This window comes from Bombus bifarius, unplaced genomic scaffold (assembly GCF_011952205.1).
Source record: "Bombus bifarius isolate JDL3187 unplaced genomic scaffold, Bbif_JDL3187 scf7180000008014, whole genome shotgun sequence".
Lineage (NCBI taxonomy): Eukaryota > Metazoa > Arthropoda > Insecta > Hymenoptera > Apidae > Bombus > Bombus bifarius.
This window is the reverse complement of record NW_022884390.1, coordinates 1,147,533-1,169,740: the sequence shown is the minus strand read 5'-3', so window position 1 is coordinate 1,169,740 and position 22,208 is coordinate 1,147,533. Positions and strand designations below refer to the sequence as shown.

At 35.2% G+C, this 22,208-nt stretch overlaps 2 protein-coding genes across 5 annotated transcripts in view; one reads left to right on the top strand and one right to left on the bottom strand.

Moving 5' to 3' along the window:
* The window catches only part of LOC117206988 (mitoguardin), a 42,802-nt gene that overhangs the window by 2,558 nt on the left and 18,036 nt on the right, over nt 1-22,208 (bottom strand). The window contains exons 1-6 of one of the 3 annotated variants that reach the window (XM_033446754.1): nt 4,335-4,661; nt 2,905-3,092; nt 1,393-1,580; nt 542-679; nt 297-409; nt 37-205 (exon numbers count right to left, since the gene is read on the bottom strand). In XM_033446754.1, coding sequence (XP_033302645.1) covers nt 37-205; nt 297-409; nt 542-679; nt 1,393-1,580; nt 2,905-2,983 — 687 coding nt within the window. In that variant the 5' untranslated portion in view covers nt 2,984-3,092; nt 4,335-4,661. Of the gene's footprint in view, nt 1-36; nt 206-296; nt 410-541; nt 680-1,392; nt 1,581-2,904; nt 3,093-3,524; nt 3,807-4,334; nt 4,662-22,208 lie in introns of those variants that run through there. The other 2 variants (XM_033446755.1, XM_033446753.1) reach the window with 2 other exon arrangements.
* LOC117206989 (protein unzipped) overlaps nt 4,767-22,208 on the top strand; it is a 33,732-nt gene continuing 16,290 nt past the window's right edge. Inside the window, exon 1 of one of the 2 annotated variants that reach the window (XM_033446757.1) lies at nt 4,767-5,106. Coding sequence is in view for 1 of the 2 variants with exons in the window: in XM_033446756.1 (XP_033302647.1) it covers nt 17,733-17,738 (6 nt within the window). In the remaining variant the exon portion in view is untranslated. Of the gene's footprint in view, nt 5,107-17,717; nt 17,739-22,208 lie in introns of those variants that run through there. The other variant, XM_033446756.1, reaches the window with a different exon arrangement.

Sequence of the window (22,208 nt, the reverse complement as noted above, 5' to 3'; positions counted from 1 at the left end):
TTTCAAGTAGAAGAAAATGATGTATGTTGTGTATACCCTGTCTGCATACATGATCAAATCACTAATGACTTGTCTGCCTATGTCCGCGATCCATTCTGTGGCAGAAGATATAGTGAACAATTTTGTATACGCTTGTCGCAAGCAATGTACCTTTGCTAAATATTCAATGTCCGAGCCACACTTTACTAACTCTGTATGCAAACGTCTATAATAAAAATATAAATTATAATAAATTTATATAAAGCATATAAATTTCTACATTTTTAAATATATCGTAAAAATTAAACAAAATTTACCTGCACAAAATGCTTTTGTCTTCGTGTTGTTTGAGTGCAGCGTGATATAATTTTTGTTTTTCAAAGTGCGGGAAAAATTCGGAGAATTCTTCAAATTCCCGTAAATCTGCTACCTATATTAATATTATATATATGTGTAAGTAAAAAAAAAAAAAAATAAAATAATTTAATATCTATGTAAAAATATCGAATAAAATAATATGATATGCAAGTAAAAAAAATATATAAATAAAATCTAAACTTACTCCATCACGTGCAGATTCAAAAGATTCCGGAGAAGACGCAGCATCTGCTTTATCCTTACCGGATATCCTACTACCTATGTTCGAAGGTTTGTGGCTATCTATACTTTCCTCATCTTCATTCCGGAACAATACTGAATGCTGCAAAAACGTGAACTTACTACTTTCCTATAATTTATTTTTATATTGTACGCGACATTAGAATTCAATTATTGATAAGATTACCCATTAAAATGTAGTTAATATAATTGTAAGATCATTTTATGTGCTTAGATTTGAATGAACGCAGTAGCGATGCCGTGAACTTCCTATGCAATAATTCTTCCTTGCTTGTTGTTAGGTCAAGTAACTCATTGCACTAATTACTCTAGTCAGTTATCATTTAAATTGGATTAATTCTTGCATTTTTTTATATGGCGAAAAAGCAATTGATGAGTGCAGTGGAATGGAATGGTATAGAATGACATAGAAAAGATTTCAGAAGTATAAAATTTTCAGTGTCATCGGCAAACCTGTCTTAACAATTTCTAAAAGAATCTTTAATAATATATTCTAAAATGAGAATACTTATAATTAAACATTTCCAAAATATTTTATAATAAACATATTTTATTTTCAACAACAAAATAAATTTCAGGACTTTCTACAGCTACCAGCAAAATTGCATCAATAATACTTGAAATAATTTTTATAGTATACTGTAGAATGAGTATAATTAGATATTTATAAAATATCCTGTAATAGACAGCCATTTTTCCATTTTCAATGATAAAATAACATCAGAGATAAGTAAGATTTATTTGAGTAATGAAACGGACAGGAAAATACAGTACAGATAGGACAGATATGGTTACCTGGTCGATAAAAAGGAGTTCTGCATGGTTCTGAATTTGATAACCCATGTCAAGGAGTTCTTGCACATCTTGCGTAAATGCCGCATCCGCTGTCGACGGTAATGCGAGTGTACCATTACTGAATGAAGAGCTGAACGCCGTAAGAGCATCCTCCCAGCAATAGAGAGCTTTTTCCAGAGCCTCCAATCCTGCATCATTAAGTTACATCGTTTTACATTTGTCAATTTTCATTCTCCTCTTCGAAGTGTACCACGCAAATGACGAATTCGAACTCGTTTAATTCGTTCTGAGAAACACTTCTACACAATACTCGAAAGAGGTCCACGTATGTACAGTTGTAAATTGCAAAAAATATACTTTATATTCGCGATATTATTAATTAGCAAATACTTTTAATTTTTATTTTATTGACACACATTAGACTAAACTGCAGATATTTATTTACAGAAAATTTAAATGTACATAATTTGTACATAATAAAACATTCTTTATAATATTTGAAGAATGAAAGAAATTATTATCTAGTTTCTGTTTCTTTGAATATATTCATAAAAATATTAGTTTGTATAAACATCCGTAGTTTAATTTACGATCGAAGCAAAGACAAAAGGTATAGGATAAATTAATACTTTCAGAATCAATCGATTACTTCTATCGTTGTGCTGTTAAAATTTAGAACATTACTTTATCTACAGTCTATGCTGCAAACACATTTTCTTTGAGTTATTGTAATTATCAACTTAATAATCTTTGCTCGGTTACAAGTTACAAGGTTTCATACTAATAAATCTTCTTGCATTATAGTTTGCATTAATGAAACAAATGAAATTTTAGAAATTAAAAGTTATTCAATTATTCTATTTGATGCAAGTTGTAAAATTGTGAGTAAACGTTCTATAATCTTGTAACTTACTGAATATTATTACATAGTTCGTAAATTATTATGCAAGAGGGTGGCAAGTGCAAAAATAAATAATAAAGAAAGATATATATATATATTAAGCAGAACCTTTGAATTCTATAGTGATAAATAATAAAATTCGATATAAATATATGCATAAATGAATAAAGTAAAAAAAATTGCAGGTGACACGACATAATTTATATTAATATAAAATATATTAGAATCATAAATAAAGAAATATTATCTCTAAGAAAATGGAAATCTGACGAATTAATTTGTCTCTCCCGCTTAACAGACTTAAGTAATCATTGAGAAGCAACTGTACAATTTAGAAAATGCAATCTTCTAGAGACACGAACGAGATGAAGAGCAACTAGTTCGGATTAGAAAGATGCAGATAGCGAAATGCATGTTTTCAGACAACCAGGAAATGCTTTGACGGAAAGAAGCTTCAGACGAGCGTCGCGACTCTGGTACTTGGCATTCGCACAAGAGGCAAAGGTAAGTTCAACGACTGATTTTGCAACGGCAGAAAATTTACAGATGAGAGACCCTGTTGGTCGGCGTGTCAACCAGTCAGCAAAGAGTAAGGGGTTGAGAGCACCTACTTAACGTTGTCACACTGTCGCAGGATTTAAATTCCGAGTCGGTGACGACATTCTCCGTATTCAACGTTTTGCCAGTCATAAATCGGCGCGCATACGCCGAAATTCGTCACGAGAGCGGAAACCGTATACGCGCCATCACCAATTAAGACGGGTACCCATGTCCAAAAGGTGTTGGCATTATTTTCAATCTGAGACAAGAATAAACTTTGTATCTACATCAATGGCTGTCTATAAAGTTCATTATAATACTGCTATGGGTATAAATATTGTATCAATTTACGTTAACAAGCCGAATAGTTTGAAGTAATTCTTACTAACATATATACAGTCGAGGACAAAAATAAATGGACAAGTAGTAGAAGTAGATATCAAGAAGTTTAATCGAAGCAGTACTAGTGTTTATACACACTTTAGTTTTATTTATTATATATCTTTATAGTACATCGATTATTTATGCCAGTAAATAATTGAAATTAATTATTTCCATTTTTATGTTAACAAGTCGTATTCAACGAAACTTCATTAATACCTATTTCCACTACCTGTTCGCTTATTTTTCTCCCACACTGTATATGTATATATATATATATATATACTTGTATCGAATGAAATTTACGTACATAGAAATTACGTGGATACTTGAGTATAAATAATATACCTGATATAGCGAAGGCATCAATGAATAGATCCGTTATTAAGGCTTATTTTAACTGCTTTAGCCTCGGATAAAGGGAATAGATATAGAGGAAAAAATATATGCAACAGAGGGAGTAATGTTGGGGTGTCTTCCAGTGACGTATCTATGCAAGCATAAATTTGATTCATTCACGTGAATTTCATCAGCTTTCGTATAAAAAAGATGAATTTTGTTATTGGAAAACATAACAAATAACTTAAACAGTTCTCTATAAAATATTTTAGCTGCGAAAAATTATATATAAAATTACAAAATTCAAACATTACACGAACATTTGTAGCTTTTATTTTTAAACTGTATTCTCACGGAAGATAAGTATCGGCGTTTCGTTAATTTTAATTTCTTTCATTATTGGTCAAATGACGTACTGACACTAATATTATAATTAATAACTTAATTGCTAATTGTAAAGAATTGCCTAATTATACGTATGTTCATAGTATATACAAATTCAAATCACACTTCCAAAATGTATGAACTATTAAAAAAGGAAACTGGAATATGATTTTAAATCCACCTTTTCTTCATCATTATTCGCTAATTCTAAGTTTCATCCCTATCAGATACCAGTGATACATCCTTATACATATTATATTACCTATAAAACTCACTGACAAAGTCATACGAAAAACCTAGGATATTCTGTATATGCAATATAAAAGCGGAAAATTCAACAGAAAATTCGTGAATCGAAGAGGAAGATAACCTAGTAAACGGCTCAAATGGTACAAACCATGGTACTCAGATTCGCGGCAAGTGGAAGTGAAATATCCTTTATTTAACGAAGATAGAGATTTCGTACGACTGTTGGACGAGGAGAGGTTTTCGTGCGGCTGGCTACCCCTTGAGAATTCTCGCAACCCCCATTAGAGGAAAAGATACACCCTGAAGAATCCAGCACTGGCGATGCTGCCGGATGGTTGGCGTCAATAATACCAAAGTGACGTAATCCTTTTGGAGGTTCGTTATTGGAGGATGTGTCATCCAATGGGGAGGGGTCGATACGGCAGCTGGGAGGCGCGCGCGGTCTCAAAGTGTGCTCCAGGCACGCGTTGCGGCACCGAGGTTCGGCGCGCTAGTAGTGCACTGCTGGAATCACCACGACGAGGTAGGTTACAGAGAGGCGATATAAAGAAGAGAAAGAGAGAACGCGAAAGCAACGGGTGATAGAAAAGGATCAAGTTAGATCGAGTGAGCGCGCAGAGAAAGAAGGAAGGGTGGGACACACACTCCGTAGTCCTCGCGCTAGCGTCAGTTATTCGGCTTGCCGCTTGCTTGGCGGGTGTAGTGCGCTTGTATATTCTTCAACGATTGCTACGGCAGGCCGTTGACACGCGAATATTTTTTAACGTATCAAATACATAAATATTCCATAACGCATTGTCGTTCTGTTACGCGACAACAGAATAAAACTTTGGACAACACCTAGTGCCATACCGCGTAATCCCCGTCCCCTTGATGCCATTTGGACTCGCTCGCATTATTTGGATTAAGATAATGCAATAGTAAGTACGACTGTTTCCTTCTCTACGATTATTGAACGCTCCTGGCTAGGGGTTTCTTTGAAAAATGCCTCACTGTAACAACATTATGCATTCTAAGGGATCTCGAGTCTTCTCGTCAATACTAGATAATTTGTAATTTTTTGATAAAAATTATATAAATTTATCACCTTGAAAAATTTTCTATGGTTTTTCGTGAAGTATATGGATAAAGACTTGGATTTATCCTTACGTTATGTACTTTCTCGTACGTCTTTCATTTTGTTCTCTTCGAACCTTTATATTTCAGTCGTCTGAATGTAGTGCTAAAATGTGACTGTTATATTTCTTCCAAATAGCATTAAATAGTATTACTATTACTATTACAAAAGTATCGTACTTGTATTATAATATTTCCCTAAATAAGAAGTTGATAGTTGTCGACTTTCGGCTAGGAAATTAATCGATGCGAGCGAACAGCGTAGTAGGGGAAATGAAAGATTTCAAAATATTGCGTGATTTCCGATAGGATAAACGACACCGCGAACATCTAGGGATATTATAACGTTCGGTATCTTTTTAAAAGAGGAACTAGTCTGTCTCTGTAATTGTTCAAGATCAGGTATATCTTCGGTATAGGTCAAGTTCAGGGGTCAATACCTTGTATCCGTTGAATCTCGAATAAAAGTGAATGCCGTAAATGTAGCAATAGCACCGCGTACCAGCAGATCGATGGAGGTGCCTGGTGCGCTGGTGAACTTGGAAATTTCCCTAGCACACGCGCACTTCCTGCACCCGTGATATTTGCGTATCCGTTATATACACCTTGCCCTATACGAACTTCTCTGTACACATATGTGCTTCTATTAAATCTTAAAGTACAGCAGGCGTCTCGGAACACGATGCATAGAGAGTATTTGACGAGTGACTCACCGCAATTTAGGCGTATTGTGTGCAAAATGTGAAGGATGTTAATCCGGCCGAGTAACTTCCTCATATCCTGGCATACGGAATAATGAAATCGAAACGAATTTCTGTGAAGGATTAAATATACGGTGAAACCGAAATTGCTAGAGTGAAATCAATGAACGTGAAAGAGGTCCATTCACATTTATATGCTAACCTAATCTGAAAAGGGCCAACATTGCGTTAACGTTGTTGCGATGATGAAATCTTGTTAAAATGTTTCTCACCTCCGATGTTTTTAGTTGTTACTTAAATATTTCTTTCTCTTATAGTTTAGAAAATTTTGAAGAAATTTAGAAACTTACACGACCATAATAGTTACTTTTTTTCTTACATTTTAAATATTTTGTTTGTTTCTGATTTGTATAACGAGCGTCTGCAAGATATCTATTATAGCAATAGACTTTTATACCTTGATGAGAGAATATGTAAATTACTTGACATTTTTCAATAATTATGCGTTTATGCAACTTTCATGCATTATTTCCATACTTGATCCTTAACGGGTTAATGTGAAGGACTAGAATTTATTTATTTTATTTATGTTATGAGAATTTAATTTTATTGCAATGAAATTGACTTGTGAGAAAAAATCGAAGAACTTATACAAAAATAACAAGTAATTTTGCTATATTGCAAAATTCGATTGCAATTGATAATAATGGCTTTCAATAATGGTCGTACTATTTCGATTGGAACAGTTTACTGGAATTTTCCGCGTTTTAACACTTTCGTATCACTTTTCATCATGAAAAAGAGAGAATAATAGCGCTCCATATCATAATGCTGATAATACACGTGCATAATCGAATAATACCTACGCTCGGTTAAGTTAATGAAGATGCACACCGTCGAATGTTGAAAGGAGCATGATTGCGAGTTTGATGAATAATATCCTGATAATATTAACATGCCAAAGATTTACTAAATTTTCTCATTGGAAATGAAATTACTATTAAACAAACAGAGATGTTCCTTTAATTTACTATTCAAGTAATAAAAGATCGAATTTACTACTACTACTATCTATTTATAATTGTCAAAAATTTAGCATTGCTTTCTTTCTATGTCGTTAGAAAATTTAATGTTACTATTGTTTTTAATTTGCTATTTAAATATTTCTGCAATTTACTATGCAGGCAGCGCAAATGAAGAAATATACTAAACTTAACACTGTCACAATATCTCTACGATTGTCAAAAATTTAGTATTGCTAATATTTTTCTATAATTGCTAACAATTTACTGTCTCCCCATAATAGAATATTTCTCAGCAATTGTGGAATTCTGTTTGAAACTTCTATTGAAACTATTAATTTGTTCGTGACATGGAAACGTGTTGAATCTCTGCCAAAGCAGCGACTGAACATTGCGAAAATAGGGGTGATGTAAATGGAAGAACCGGCATTCGAAAAAAAAAATCCATTACAATGGAACAGACTGATAGAACGAAACACAAACTGATGTTCCGAAGCAGCGACCCAGTTACATAGGCACCACCTATAGGCAACGACCTGATAGTACCTCCTATACTGACAATTTCTTAGATCTGATTTCATGTCTACGTGTAAACAAATTCTTAACGATCGTTTCATAATAACGACTATAAAAACAAAGTAGTTAGAAAAAAGGGAGATGAACAGAGGACGAAATTATTCAGAAGCCGAACGGAATCTTGAAGAATTGAGCAACTGTGACTGAACAGAAGTGAAATCAATCACTCAATCAATCGATTAAAAAATATTCCACTTTTTTACGTCCGACTTAAAAATAATTAAAAAAGTAATAAGCAAAAAGTTAAATTAAGAAAATAAATCGACCAGTCGAACAATCTTATCCAGTTTAAAACAACCTCATGAAATTTTTGATTCCACATATTGTTATTTGTTAGATTAAAAGGCTGAAGCGAAGAAGAAAGTAAAAGTGGAAATTATTAATAAACCAGGTGAAACCTTCGGAAGTTGATCATGCGAGGAACCCGTGTACGCAATTACGTCACTTTTTAAAATTTCACGTATTTCGTGTTTCGAAGAGATCTGAGATGGAACAAAATTTAGAAAATAGGATCGAAGGGGGCTTTGAAAGGGAGGAGACAGAATTATTAATAAACCAGACTATTAAAAATCGATCATGCAAGACGTTCGCGTGACACGCGTGATGACCTGTCGATACGACAAAAATTTCACTACAGGTCACTAACAAGATACATGATATGATCGTGTCGGTTATTAGGTAATAGTGGATCCCCTGTCGAGGATGCTTTGACCCTGATGAGGCTAATAAAAGTGACATCATTATCGCTTGCCGCAACGAGCTTTTAACCTACGTGGTTCGCTCTGATTTTCATAATCTGGTTCGCATCATCGTGGATGCTCTACCCCCCATTAGTCGTTGTCTCTTGAGTTAGCGCCGCAGTATGACAAATAGAGAAAGTTTACTCTTCTTTCTTTTCACATTCTTCTCACTTAAGTTCTGGAGGAAGGCTATCGTTCGATAATATTTCACAAAATCAAATATTCATATAACTGTTTCGCAATTAATTTATTAAGGGGATTAAACAATGAAATAATGCGTAAAAATTGCATAAATGCAACCAGAAGGTCATAGTACCATAATTTGAAGAGGAAATAGTTTATCACAGCTCTATGAAATCATTCAAGTTTTTTAAACTTTACAAAATTATAAAATCCAAATGGAAAAAGGAACAATAACGAATAAATATCGAGCAAATTAGAATTCTTTATTATAATATGAATTCACTAATGTGAATTAACTAAAATGAAATTGTAAAATAAATGTCTTAACGGAACGTTGGTCCTTGATTGGTTAAAAAAAAAAGGATATTTAATCTTTCTGATTATTCATCTTTCAACAGAAAATTTCATAGGCGTTGTTTTCAATTAGGTTACATTCTATTTTTTAACATTGTCAAGTAGGGGTTGTCTATAAATCACAGTCGATCGTTTCATCGACAATGTTTTCATTGACACGATTTCACTGACACCGAGTTCATCGTCGATGTTTATTTATCAAGACGCTGAAACCATCGACCATCATTTCACTGATATCATCTCTCGCCAGCAATTATTACCTTCACCGCCATATGCTATCATCGAATACGCGTCTGTATCCGAACATTCATTTTCGCGCATAAAAGAATAAAGCAGAAAAGGAAAATGATAAAAGTTACTACGAAATATTGTTACTTCAACAGTAACATAAATTATACGTCGCCTCCGATTTCCATAACTTTTTAATACGTTGTCGAAATCATTATCATGAATTGTGTTGTGGTTTTAATGGGGCGTATGCATAGCAAATCAAACGCGTGGGCGGAGAAGGGGCTCTGCCCCGTAGAAAATCTAACTTCACCCACGTTCATTTCTATCTAAAATAAAATTTGATTTAGATTAGCTTAAATCCTTTCGCGCTGAGGGATTCAGACTCGGTCCCTTTCTCGCCCACGCTTTTACTTCATAATACACGTACGTACATAATTCTCTAAATACACGTGCATGTATGTTCACTAACGTTTGTGAGTCACGTTTTCCGTCAAAAAGTCGTAAGAAGCGAGTTCTGTCGAAGTTACAAGAAATATCAGTAGCATAGATTTCAATAAGAAACGGGAGCGAATCTAGCCAAGGGTATATAATCAACGATAATACGTGTCTACAAATACAATGATAATTGTCGACAGGAGACGATGTCGAGGAAATGTTTGCCGGTAATTTTGTGGTAACCTGTGAAACAGAATGCCAAATACTTGTACTTAATACCTTCTTCATCGTTATTTCTTCAACCTAGATTTTACTTGGTCCTTAATGGGTTAAGATGTGAATTAGACGAACGGTATGACAGCATGGGTAAAGGATGTGGGCGCGGAGGGGTTAATCGACGTTGTTCATGGATAAAAATATCCAGTATCACTTTACGTGAAAGCAGTATTAATATTGTTAACTTATCCTTGCGTACACGTAGATAGATAAGCGTTGGAGAGATTGTGGAATAGGAAGAGGGTAAAAGGTGTACGTACCCCCCACTTAGACTTTTGCCTTCGTAAAGTAGAGCGATGAAGGTCACACTGTACGAGCCACGTCAGCTGGAAAGATCCTCCGTATCTCGATAAACTCGAGGTCCAACGCCTAACACTCCGCTCTTCTTCGTGGCAAACACGAAAGTCGCACCGGAAATCCCGTTGGAGTTCCTTCGCTTCTTTCTTCCAGACAAAGTTTAGTATACTAAAGCGAGGTATACATAGAATATCAGCAGGATGGTATACAGATTCATTGTGGTTTGAGGTGGTTGAATTTATCAGTCTGGAAGGCTTTATATCTTCCTCTTAGAGCAAGTGATTTCATTTATAGTATTTATATACAGTATATATAAATATTTATAGCACAAAAAGAATTTTGTTTTGAGAAGACATTTTGTCCAGAGAATACTTTCTTTCTCTCTCTTTTTTTTGGAAATGTATTTTGTATTTGTTGGAGTTTGTACGAAGATTGTCAAGAAAGAGAACCCTCCTTAATGAATCAGAAATTATTGAATTCTTTTGAGGAATTCTGTCTCCTATAATTTCTATCTTCTGCTTACGAGATTTGATTTGAATTTCTCGAAGATTTTACGTTTTCTTCTAATATTTCGTAAGATAACGTTTCGGAAACAAACTCCCCCGGCACCTTCTTTTTGAAAAATTAATAAATTGGAAATTACCGAATTTTCGAAAGAATTCAGCCTCCATCGATGCTCTGATCATACGATCCCCGATTCCAAGATACATTGACTGTGAAATTTAATTTGAATCGTTTGAAAATTCTACGTGATATTTAAGAATTTTCTACCAATAAAACCTTCAGCATTCCCAGCCCAAAAACCTGAAAATCGCAAATAGCTAAGTGTTTAAAAAATCTCTTCATCTCGCAATAATTCCATTATAAAATTGTCTGCTCTTTCTTCTGTGAGTTTCATTGGAATAACGCGAGTTCTCTGATCGGTCGAGGCACATAGTTGAACCCGCTTGAATCCATTGAACGTCATCAAGGTATTAGAGAACATCTCTCGTGGGCGTGCAGAGTGCTTCGTACTCGGTGGAATCAGCTTGAAGTGTGGAACGAGTCGGAATTCGAGTACCTGGAAACGTTGGTACGGTGGAAAGTGGCGTAAGGTCGGCGTGTAAATACGTACAATGCGGCAGTGACGTTGTAATTATTCATAGAGCTGCCGTCTAGCCACGTTCAATCTACCTGACAATTCCACCGCCAACATTATCCTTCGATCGATTTTTAAAAAATCTCCTTCAAGCCACGAGAAACACAGTCGTTGAACGAATGGAAACTTACAACAGACCGTACCGCGACGAATCGTCTAGCGGTTTTGTTTTTAAACGGCCCTACTTACTTCTTAACGTTATATACCTCGCGATGAATCATCGGTCGAGAATCGCGAGATGATTTCGCGTGCAAGTCTGAGATGTGTTCTCTGCAAACTGTATGGCGGAGAAAGGAGTACAGCTTGTCTTTTGACACTGAAACTATATTAGTACACGTAGCTAGATTTGCTATTATTTGAGTGGTGAAAGTCATTTTTAGAAGAATTTCTCTCCCTTTGTGTTTGCATTCGCATTTTGGAATTAGATATTTCTCGTTTTCTCTGTGATGATCTTCACTTCCGTGTTAGCAATTCATCGGAGTAATTTCAAAAATTCAGTCACCTTGTGATTCCTCTTTTTCCTCTTAATTCGAACAATTGAAATAATATACATACATACGTACGTAGGTATAAATATTTCGGAGATTATGGTGCTAATCATTCCAGTAGGTTCTAATTATTGTCGCGTTATGGTTTCTTTTTTTCGTATAGCTTCGCGTATACGTTTCGTAGGGTGTAAACAGCAGACTTAATTGCCACGATGTGGCTTCTTGGTAGTTTAGCCTTAACAGTGATCCAGATAGGCTCTTGGTACCTTCGAAAGACCACGTAATTTCATATTCTCTCCAGAATATTATATGATTTTTTAATTCCACAATATATTATTATATAATATTATACAATTCAATGTTATTAATATTTTGCCATATAGATAAACTGAATCGATGATTATTCGTACGAAGTTTCACCCTTGAATTTTTTCCTTTTATAAGAACGCTTACAGAATGTACATTTCATTATAAAAAGTTTTAGACATTTGACTGAACGAACGGTTGTATAACACAATAAAGACGTTGACAAGTGTCCTAGAATTTTGAAAAGGCTAGAAACGGTAAAAAAAGGTTGAACTTAAACGACCCAGTTAACCTATGGAGTGTAAAGAAATATGTTCTTTCTACGAAGTAATAAGTCTGCTAAATATATAGAAATCTACACTGACGCTGAAATATGCTTATTAATTTTAAAATTACGTATATACATATTTTATTTGAAGAAGAAGATGAGGAAGAAGAAAAGAAGCAAAGTAGATTATTTTATATGTATTTTGTATATATAGATCGTACCATGAGATGCATGGCATGAAAACTAGTCCGTTAATTGCATTTAGCTAGAAAGAACATTGCCTTGAAACGGAAAACATCAGGCGCATCACACGAGTTCAAGAAGACAGCGAAACATTGTAAAACAAGATCGTGGAAATCGAGCGTTAAAAACCGGCGTCATCGGTTAGACGAGTTCAAGGAGCGCGATTCCAATCTCTCGGATCGAAATTGAAGTGGAGGATTCGTTGAATTGGATCTGAAGGACCGAGGATTGCCTCTAAAACGGCTTGAATAAACCATCCTGGAATTAAATACAAAGCTTCGTTCATATTCGATTATTCAGACGGATTTGCATCAGACACGAGATAAAAGCTAATGGGACTCATTGAATTCAATTGCATCCACCGATTCAGAACACCATAATGGAAAGATATTTAACAACTTCTGACAGAAGGAATATGCCGATTCCAAACACGTAAAGGTAAAACGAATTAAATGGATGAAAAAGAAGAAAGAACAAAAATCTCGCATTTAGACATTCTATAAGTATAATTTATATTTAATCATAGTATAATTGAAATATTCTGTAAATATGGGACTATTAGATACATAAAAAGAATATCTGAAATTAATCTCTTCTTTTCAAATAAAGGACGAATTGCTGACACAGGTAAAACTATAAGAGGAAGCATTAGACAAAAGCCTGACACATAAATCAGTAATAATTCACAAAAGAAATTTCCACGATTTAAAAAAGAAAAGTAGCTTGTCATAGCGTTACAAGTTCTTCGTAAAATTAAAGCTTGAGGCAAACGCAGAATATCAGAAGACTGAGAAGGATTACGCTGACTGAGACAATAGAAACAACGAACGATAAAATACGGAAATATTGTTGAGCGTTAAGCATATAATACGTTGAATTTATTGATCGGCTCTGTAGAACTATAGTTTCAAGTGCAATAAAGGGACTAAGAAAAAAGAAGGAAGAAAGGGAAAGATATCAATTAAATGCCTGGAATCCCTTTTGATAATTATTACAGAATTAAAAGAACATAATTCAATAATGCAAGTTAATCGAAAAAAAGAAAAGAAGCGCAAATGAAATATCATACTGACGAAATGCTGAGCCTTAACGGGTTAAAAATATGATTTTACGTATGACTACTTCCAAACATAGTCCTCTTCCGAGTGACATCAATGTCCACGATGAGAAGAGAGGGGGTCTTGCTAGCCGTAAACTGGTGGTTCAATTTTCAATGCACTCACGGGCAATCGAGGGACGGAAATGAGTTTAACAATGACTGCGGAGAGACGATCCGGTTGCATAGGTGCCCTTGACAGTGATAAATAGATACTGCAGCCGGCAGTCGCCTTGTCGACTAGGATATTCATATCTCGCCATTCGTATCAGTTCCTTTTCGGTGATCGGTTTCGTTATATCGCAGTCTGTTACCTCGTGATGCATTCAAAAGAAATACAAATTCACGTGTTTTGTCGCTTTTATCACTTAGTACCAGCCAATTTACCGTATTACGGTAATAACTATAAACTCGCGAATAAACGACTGTTTGTACGTTCGTTTCATAAACACAGGGTGTCTCAATAATCGTGGTAAAAATGGCAAGGGAGTGATCCTAGGTGAAAAGGTAAGTTGGAAATATAGAATAGAGCTTCTTCGTACGACGCTTCGTTCCTGAGAAAATCAAACTTGAAAATTGATCAGACACGAGTTTTACAAATACCAGTTTCCCGCTACATCTGTTCAAATTACGTCTTCTCGAAAACGAGGACCTAAATGGACAAATTCTGTTCTATATTTTTAACTTACTCTTGCACGTAGAACAACTACATGCCGATTCTTCGCTCATATCCAATCAATCAGTCAAACTCGCGTTATACTAGACAAATGTTGAAATTCGATTTTCTTGAGAACTAAGCCTTTTCGACCAAGAATTTTATTCTACATTTTCGTCTTAATTGTGAACATCGGACCATTCCCTAGTCGGAAGTACTATATTACGTGGCATATTAGACACCCTGTATAAAAATATATAACTATATAGAAATTGAAGGTTTTTGCTGATAATAATAATAATGAAATGCAACGCAGTCGGTTCTGAACGATAAATACCGTTTTTTCTTTCATGAATTTGGTAATTTTACTGGAAGGACAGATGGATATCGGTACGTAATAGCGAGAGAAATTTCACTAATAGAAATTGGTGATTGTTCGAGAGGCTTTTTTTGGGTCAAGGGAACTCTACGATTCATGGAATCGGTATAGTAAATAAGTATACCAGAATGACCTTAAGTCGCCAGCATTTTACATCTTGTTCCGCGATGTCGAGTGTCCAATTGTCAGCAATGATAAAATATTCTTGCGTCATTACGCAATTGCAACAGTGAAAAGAAAAAAGAAAGAAAAAAAAAATTGATTCAGAAGCCACGTTCGCGTTCGTGTGACCAAAACATCGAGTAAAAAAAACCGGTATCACCGGTGGTATACTTATATAATGCGTGTGCTTTATGCTCGTTCAAGTACGACTGTTATGTTCATTTAAATTGTATATTATTGATTAATTGTTTTGCGCTGGCGGCAAACTTTGTGTTCTTGCGTCTCATAGCAGAGCGACGAACGTTTAAGACGGATGAAATCGAGTGATCGAATAATTCGGAAGCTCTGACGAATTTCAAACGATGGAGCCCGACCCATTCGTGGCACGCAATGAATCACGTACCCCTGGAGCGTATTATCGATTGCTCGGTAGCAGGAAGTTCTCATCGGGGTCAATTTTCTTGAATTCGTTCTTGACGTCTTGAGCGACTGCGTAGTTGATTTTTTATTGAGTTTTTTTTTAATAATATCCATATTTCATGATAGTATTACTCTTTGTGACTGTTAACTTTTCTAATGTTGTTTCCTTCATTTTCATTCCATATTATTACTGGATTTAGTTATTATATTATATTATATATTCATCTATTATCAAATATTCGTTGGATTCGTTGGACATGTTAATTATATAATTTACGTATATCATCATTGTATTATCATTACTTTGTCACTATATAACGTTATGTACGCGTGATTATCGAAGGAATAGATTTTACCGAGTAACATGATAATAGAAAATTAAAGCGTAGCAGAATTCCATTTATTTATTCCACAATGGAACGATAAGTCACTTTCGTTGAAGATACGAATTTTCAATACAAATATAACGATACGATTGACAGAAATAAGAGAATTCCAAGGTAGATAAATTACCCATATCCAAAAATGATAAATTACTTTGTCTTCTCCAATAAATTTAATTTATCGAATTAAAGCTTCGAACTAAAAATTCCATCTGGAAGTTCCACCAAAGCTCCGGACGTCGAAACGACACAAAACCTATTAAATTGTTGATACAAAGTCAAGGACGTTGACACGACTAACTTCGTCAGTATCCTCCCTGATACAGGATTCGTTCAGTACACAATATAGACCAGCTCTGAGGGAAACAAAAGTGACGAACCAGCAAAGCAGTGCAGTACAGTTCTTTGTTCCATTGTGTTTGACTGGCGACGAGGCAGGGTGTACCTGAGGTGTCTCCCCGTGACGTTTGCTTTGTGCCCGGGCAGAATTTACTTCTTCTTCGTCATTACCATAGTCTGAAGGACTTGTCGCGGTATTTTTCTCTCTCTCTCTCTCTCTCGCTTTCTTTCTTTCTACCTTTTTCCTCGCTTTCTGACACAAATAAAAGAATAACCGAGAAGGAGAGACACGTAGAATACTACGCGTGTGTGCACGTGGTTAAGAAGCAAAACCGTAAAGAAGTGTTCTTGACTCTGGCGTGGATTGTCACACGGGGGTGTTATCATGGTAACGCTGATAGCACGACCGTGGAAGGTCGATACCTTCCTCATTTGGTATTCCAAGGCAAGGGCATGCCCTATCTACCACCCTGGCATACCAACTGCGACCCCTGTTTACTCTTTCCGTTTTCGATAGTGTACAGCAGGCACAATGCATGCAGGTATATGTGTGTCACGATAAAAATAGAAAATTTGGAGAGTTATACGCTTACTGGACAACGCACGTATTTACGTAACGTTCCTGATTCGACTTAGAAATATCTGGTATTCATTGAACAAACAAGTTGCAACAATAATAATGCTATTAATATCGTGATAATTGATAAATATCGTATAATGAATATTAGTAGCGTTCTTTCCAAGTAAAATGTCCTGCCTGATATCTTTTCATTATTCAAGGTATTTTCAATTATTCCACGTCCTCGTGTTTTTTACCTCCTACATGATGTCATATCATACAGGTTGCTACGAACCAATGGTTCGATATTTTAAATTGAATGGAGAGACGGCACAAAGGAGCCGACGAAGCTCTTCAGTTTCCAATAGTAAAATTTTACGTTTCGCTGCTCGTAAGATATACATTGATTTATCGAATCAATGAATGAAATAAACGTGCACGGTGAACATCTTATTGTACGAAAAGTAAATTCGGAATTTACAATGAAATGAAGATCACGAGAAAGAAATATGACGAGTACAATTTTATCGATTTTCTGATTGTTAATGTCACTATGATGGAATAGGAAATTACTAATTTGACATGATTGGAAATGGAAACAACCTGCCAGCGTGAAACGTATGTCTTTTAAGAATAGTCGATAAAAATGGTCTTAAAAAGTGTCGTTATACGTTCAGTTAATAATCCTATTAACTGGCTAAATATATATATTTGCTGAATTAATGCATTAACCGTAACATACATATACATATATACTTGTAACGTGTGGTTATACGATGCAGGAAGTGCGTTATCAAACAACGCAACAGCGGTGCAATTGCAATAAGTAGCCCGTTAACGCGGTCGACGTTGGAAAATTTCAGCAATTTTTCTATCAGACACGACAGAACGATTTTCTCACGCGAAGAAATTATTTAATCAACACTGGCGGATTATATAAATTCGAGAGCTGGTCACGCGTTTCATGAACCGGACCGTTTGTGAACTGTAACGTGGCGCGAAATCGAGGCTAAGTTCGTTCGGTGTACGGAACAGACCGGCTAATCTCATGAAGATCAGTCTGATTATCATTTTGCTCGAACTTGAGGCCGACTTGGGAAATTGCAGCGATTCGCGACACGCCAACTTGCCTCAAGATGTTGCACGAATCAAAATGATCGCGATCGAGACGATTAGAAGATGAATGTAAGAATACGATTTTTTTTAAAATAGCGTTCATTTCATAGTCGTTGTTTTAAACCGCGAATAATTCTAGACGACGCGTTTCTCAATTGTTAATCAGAGTACGAATGACATAGATCAGCGTAGCATTAGCTTATAAAATTTATGACTTGTTTTCTAGATTTTTATTTCTGCGATACTTGCAATAGACGAAAGATTTTGCGAGTCGTGAAAATTAGAAATGTTTGTGTTCGAGTATCGAGACAGTTGCTTTGGAAAACGAAGGTTCACTAACCCCCTGGTTTCTATATCGAGTGTAGCTGCGTACCTAAAACTGTAGCATAGAATGTATCACCAAATTCTAATCATAGAATTAGATCAATTTTATTCCATTTGCGAATAAGCCTTAGACATTTTTTTGCAGAAAAACCTTAATTCTTATTCCAATTATACGCGTCGTAAAGTAGAAGATCGAGGAGCAAATATGAGGATATTTCTTTCATCCGTTCTTTATTTGCAACCATTAATTAACCACGCTATCTTACGATTCAGCGGATGAATCATAAAACTGTTTCCTGTATTATAGAGATTGTCGTCTATCATCTTTATCGAACATCTCATCGGTACAAATATTAGAACACTTACTAATATAAGTAGTATTTATTAATACTAATATTTTTCTCGTCTATAATCTTCTGATCTGAAGATTTTCAAAGGCTAAAAATTTTACGAATATTTTGTATCTTCTCTCATTTTCTAAAACCACATTCTCGGGCTAGAATCGATTAGGTGTTTCAAGAGAATAGTATCATTACAGCATCGAAGGTCGAATTTTAAAGGCTGTTTAAGGATGAACACTTGAAACCTTTGGTATATCGTGAAAGGTGTGTTGATCGATTGCGCATGAAAGGGACCAGTCATCGAGAATTTACATATATGCAGTGATAAATAGATTATCGTCCCTCTGCAACGATACAAAATACGATACGATCAACAGAAGATGTTCCGAGTATTCTTCAGGATACAGCTTCGTTCCGATATTTGTTCAGTTCGATAAGAATGTAAATATTTTGTTTGAGAACGATTAAAATATTCCCACGTGTCAGAGAATTTACCTAGAAATCGTGCAGGTGTTCTCTGAGATCTCTAACACGATTTATTTATCGATATTATATTTCAATAGATTTAATTGGAAAATTGGAAATTTGTAAGTTGTAGATTTATCTTGAGATGAAAGTTAGATATCTTCTTGTAAAAAATTGTACGAGTTTCAAATTATTGTTTTAGATTCAGGAAATAGAATACAAATATTATGCAATGCATATCGCATAACCGTTTAAAAAAACCTCTAGCTTTTAGATTTTGTTTGTTAATAACCCTTTAAGCAGTGTCAGCATAGACAAATTAAGTTTCATTAATACACGTTTGCTTTTCTTGATATTTTCTAAAATAATATTAGCTTTCCTTCTATACGCATATGTATGAAGTATACATTGAACATTAATTATCGATTACTAAACGGCGGATTTGTATCGAATATTTCATGCAATGGAAAACACCAAAATACGTATAATATAAGATACGTAAGGAAGCACATCTTATAATATTTAGTAGATAACATCTCTCTACTTAGATACTATTTCTATACATAACTGTATTCGCAAAATATGAATCGTATTAGAATCTAGTATTCATTCATTCATAATTAGTATAATCGTCTTTTTTTAGAATAATTTGATTTTGAGATACATAACTCACAAACACAATTCTGAGGCCTATTTTTATCATACTTTAGATCATCTCTGTTTTATAGAATGATTGCACGCTAGACGATCAAGGTTTAAAAACGAATTCCAAAAAATGGTAACATTCCCACGAAACTATATCCTCGAGAACTGCTTTCGATATAACACGAAATCAACGAGCGATCCACGGTGATAGAATGGCGGGACTTTCTCTAAAATTACTAGCCTCTTGGAGGATCGAAGGCATTCCGTGGCTAATTCAGCGTGAAAGTCAATTATCTAATTTCATCGGTAACGTTTCACCGTGGATGCATCATGGTATATGTATCGCGTGATTTTCCCGTTGAATTTTTTCTCATTTCAGATCCGTACCATCGAGAGAAAGGTTTCTTAAATTGGAGTAGTATTTAGGATCGGATGATCGAATGAGATTTTATTGACAAGGAATGTTATCCCATTTACGATGAGATTCGAAAGGATGCATAACGTTCGTTTCGAAGATGTTAAGAAAAAGGTTACTGATAATTGCTTTAGGGTCTCAACTTTTGTGAGAAACGATCAACGAGTTGTTTCGAATGGAAAGTTTTGTAGCTTTTTTTTATCAAAATAACTCGTGACTCTCTATAAGGAAAGATACAGTGAGTAAACAGAAGTATAATTCTCGAATCAATTCTCAATAGCTGTGTTTAACATCTTTGCTCTTTCAATTCGTAGTAAGAAATCTGTCGAATGGTATTTCTTGCGAGGCATGATTAGGATAATTGAGAAGATGTTTTGAGTTGTTTGGTCAAGACAGGAATAATGCTTAGCGCTGGAAAGGTCAAAGACCTCTTTAGCTATAGTTCCAAGAGGAGATTATATCTCTTCGGCTTGTTACACCTTTAGAAAGTTGCGTCTAGTGGACGAAAAACTGTGCAGTAGATGAAGTTGTGCTCCTCTCGAATAATAGTTCGACTAAAATATTTGTATTTGCTCCTACATTACCAGCGATAAACTTCAGTCATTGGTTATATTTATTAAAAAACTCTAACGAATTTTACTTATAATATATAAATATTTCAGTATGATATAATATTTATGCTACAACACGCGTAATAATGCAAACGTAATAACAGATCTATGATGGAGTAATCAGAAAGTGTGTAAGAGCGATGAAAAGCTCGCAGAAGAATTTCATTTATGGAGATTAGAAAATTAATTTGGCTAACAGTGTACATTATAACGAAGAGAAATGTTGAAAGAAAGAAATTAATTGGAACTGAGGGAAATTTTTCTAAATAACGAAGAAAAATTATTTGTATAAAACGACAGTACCACATATTCTCAAATTACTTTTTCACGTAACGAGATACTCTGAAGTTACTTCTTCGTATAATTTCTGTTACAATAAGAGAAACTACTCCAGACGTTCTAACGTATCCTGTAGCTGATTACATAACGAGAGAATTTGTCATAATATCGTTTCTACCGATCAGCAATCGAGAATTGATTCTTTAAAAATAGAATCATTTCGAACAAGAGCTACTTAACGTTGTATAAACGTAACGAATACGACTATTACTATAGTTACGCTGCGTTTGCAAGAGACGTTATTATACTCCGCACGCGCCTCGACATTCTTTAAATATCCTTTAGACCTTAAAGTAAACGTCCTTACTCGTTTAACTACACTTGACATTACATAAATCTAATAGATAAACAGATAGTTTGGATTCAGTCTGGTGGACCTTGGAATAGCACTTGGCTTACAAATTGTATCAACTTTTCAATATTGTACGTAATAGCTACCACAGATATCTACGTATAAATTTAATACAAAGTTAATAAAAATGTACAAAACACATTTCTTCGCGGAAACGTCGAAAATAGCAAACGTTAAAGAATACATCTATCCGTATATCTGCACTAATGGTATTATTAAATTTGATCGAACCTTTTGAATGTTTCCAAATTTTCCAAATTTTATAATTCATTTTATACTTGGAACAGTGATCAAATTTCAGTGGAAAAACCCCCGAAACGACCGTTACATAAATATCGTAGCCAGCCAAGCATAATATATGACGTACCTAACGACATATACTCGCCATCGTATCGTCACGAATACCTTGAATTTCGTGCAAGTCCGCAGAGATAATCGCAATCCTCCCGCTGTGTCGTCTCCGTTTCTCGTCTCCAGGCGTTTGTATACCTTCTCTGGTACGTGGAACGATCTCAATTAAATAAACTCTGTGTCAGCGTAGTCTCCTCGTTCATATAAAAGTTCCGCACAGTTAAGGTCAGTAGGTCGGCGTCGTGTCAAATGAAATATACGAATCCAGTCTGACCGAATTGCACGAAGGACGAAGCCGGCGGTTAATAATGCATGCGGCATACATAGTCTCTGTCTTTCCTTCCCTTTAGCCTGTAAATCTTGTCAATCGTCCACCTTGACGAGGCTATCATCATCCGTGACTAGGGTGCATAGATTTTCCCTCTTTCTCTGTTCTTTCTGTTTTATTACGTTTGTTTGCTGCGCGGCTTTTCCCTTTGATGTGCCATCGATTGGTATCGAATCGCGTCACCGCAACCAATCTATCTCGATGAAAGCCGCAGCCAGAGAGAACTAATTTTCCTCTTTTTTCCTTTTTTATTTTTTGCTTTTGCTTTTTGCTCACACTCGTTGTCAGTTTTCATGGTCACTCTCGGGGAAATTGAATCTTTAAAGGCTGAAGGGCTACCGAGCGTTTTTGATGATCAAAAGAGTAAC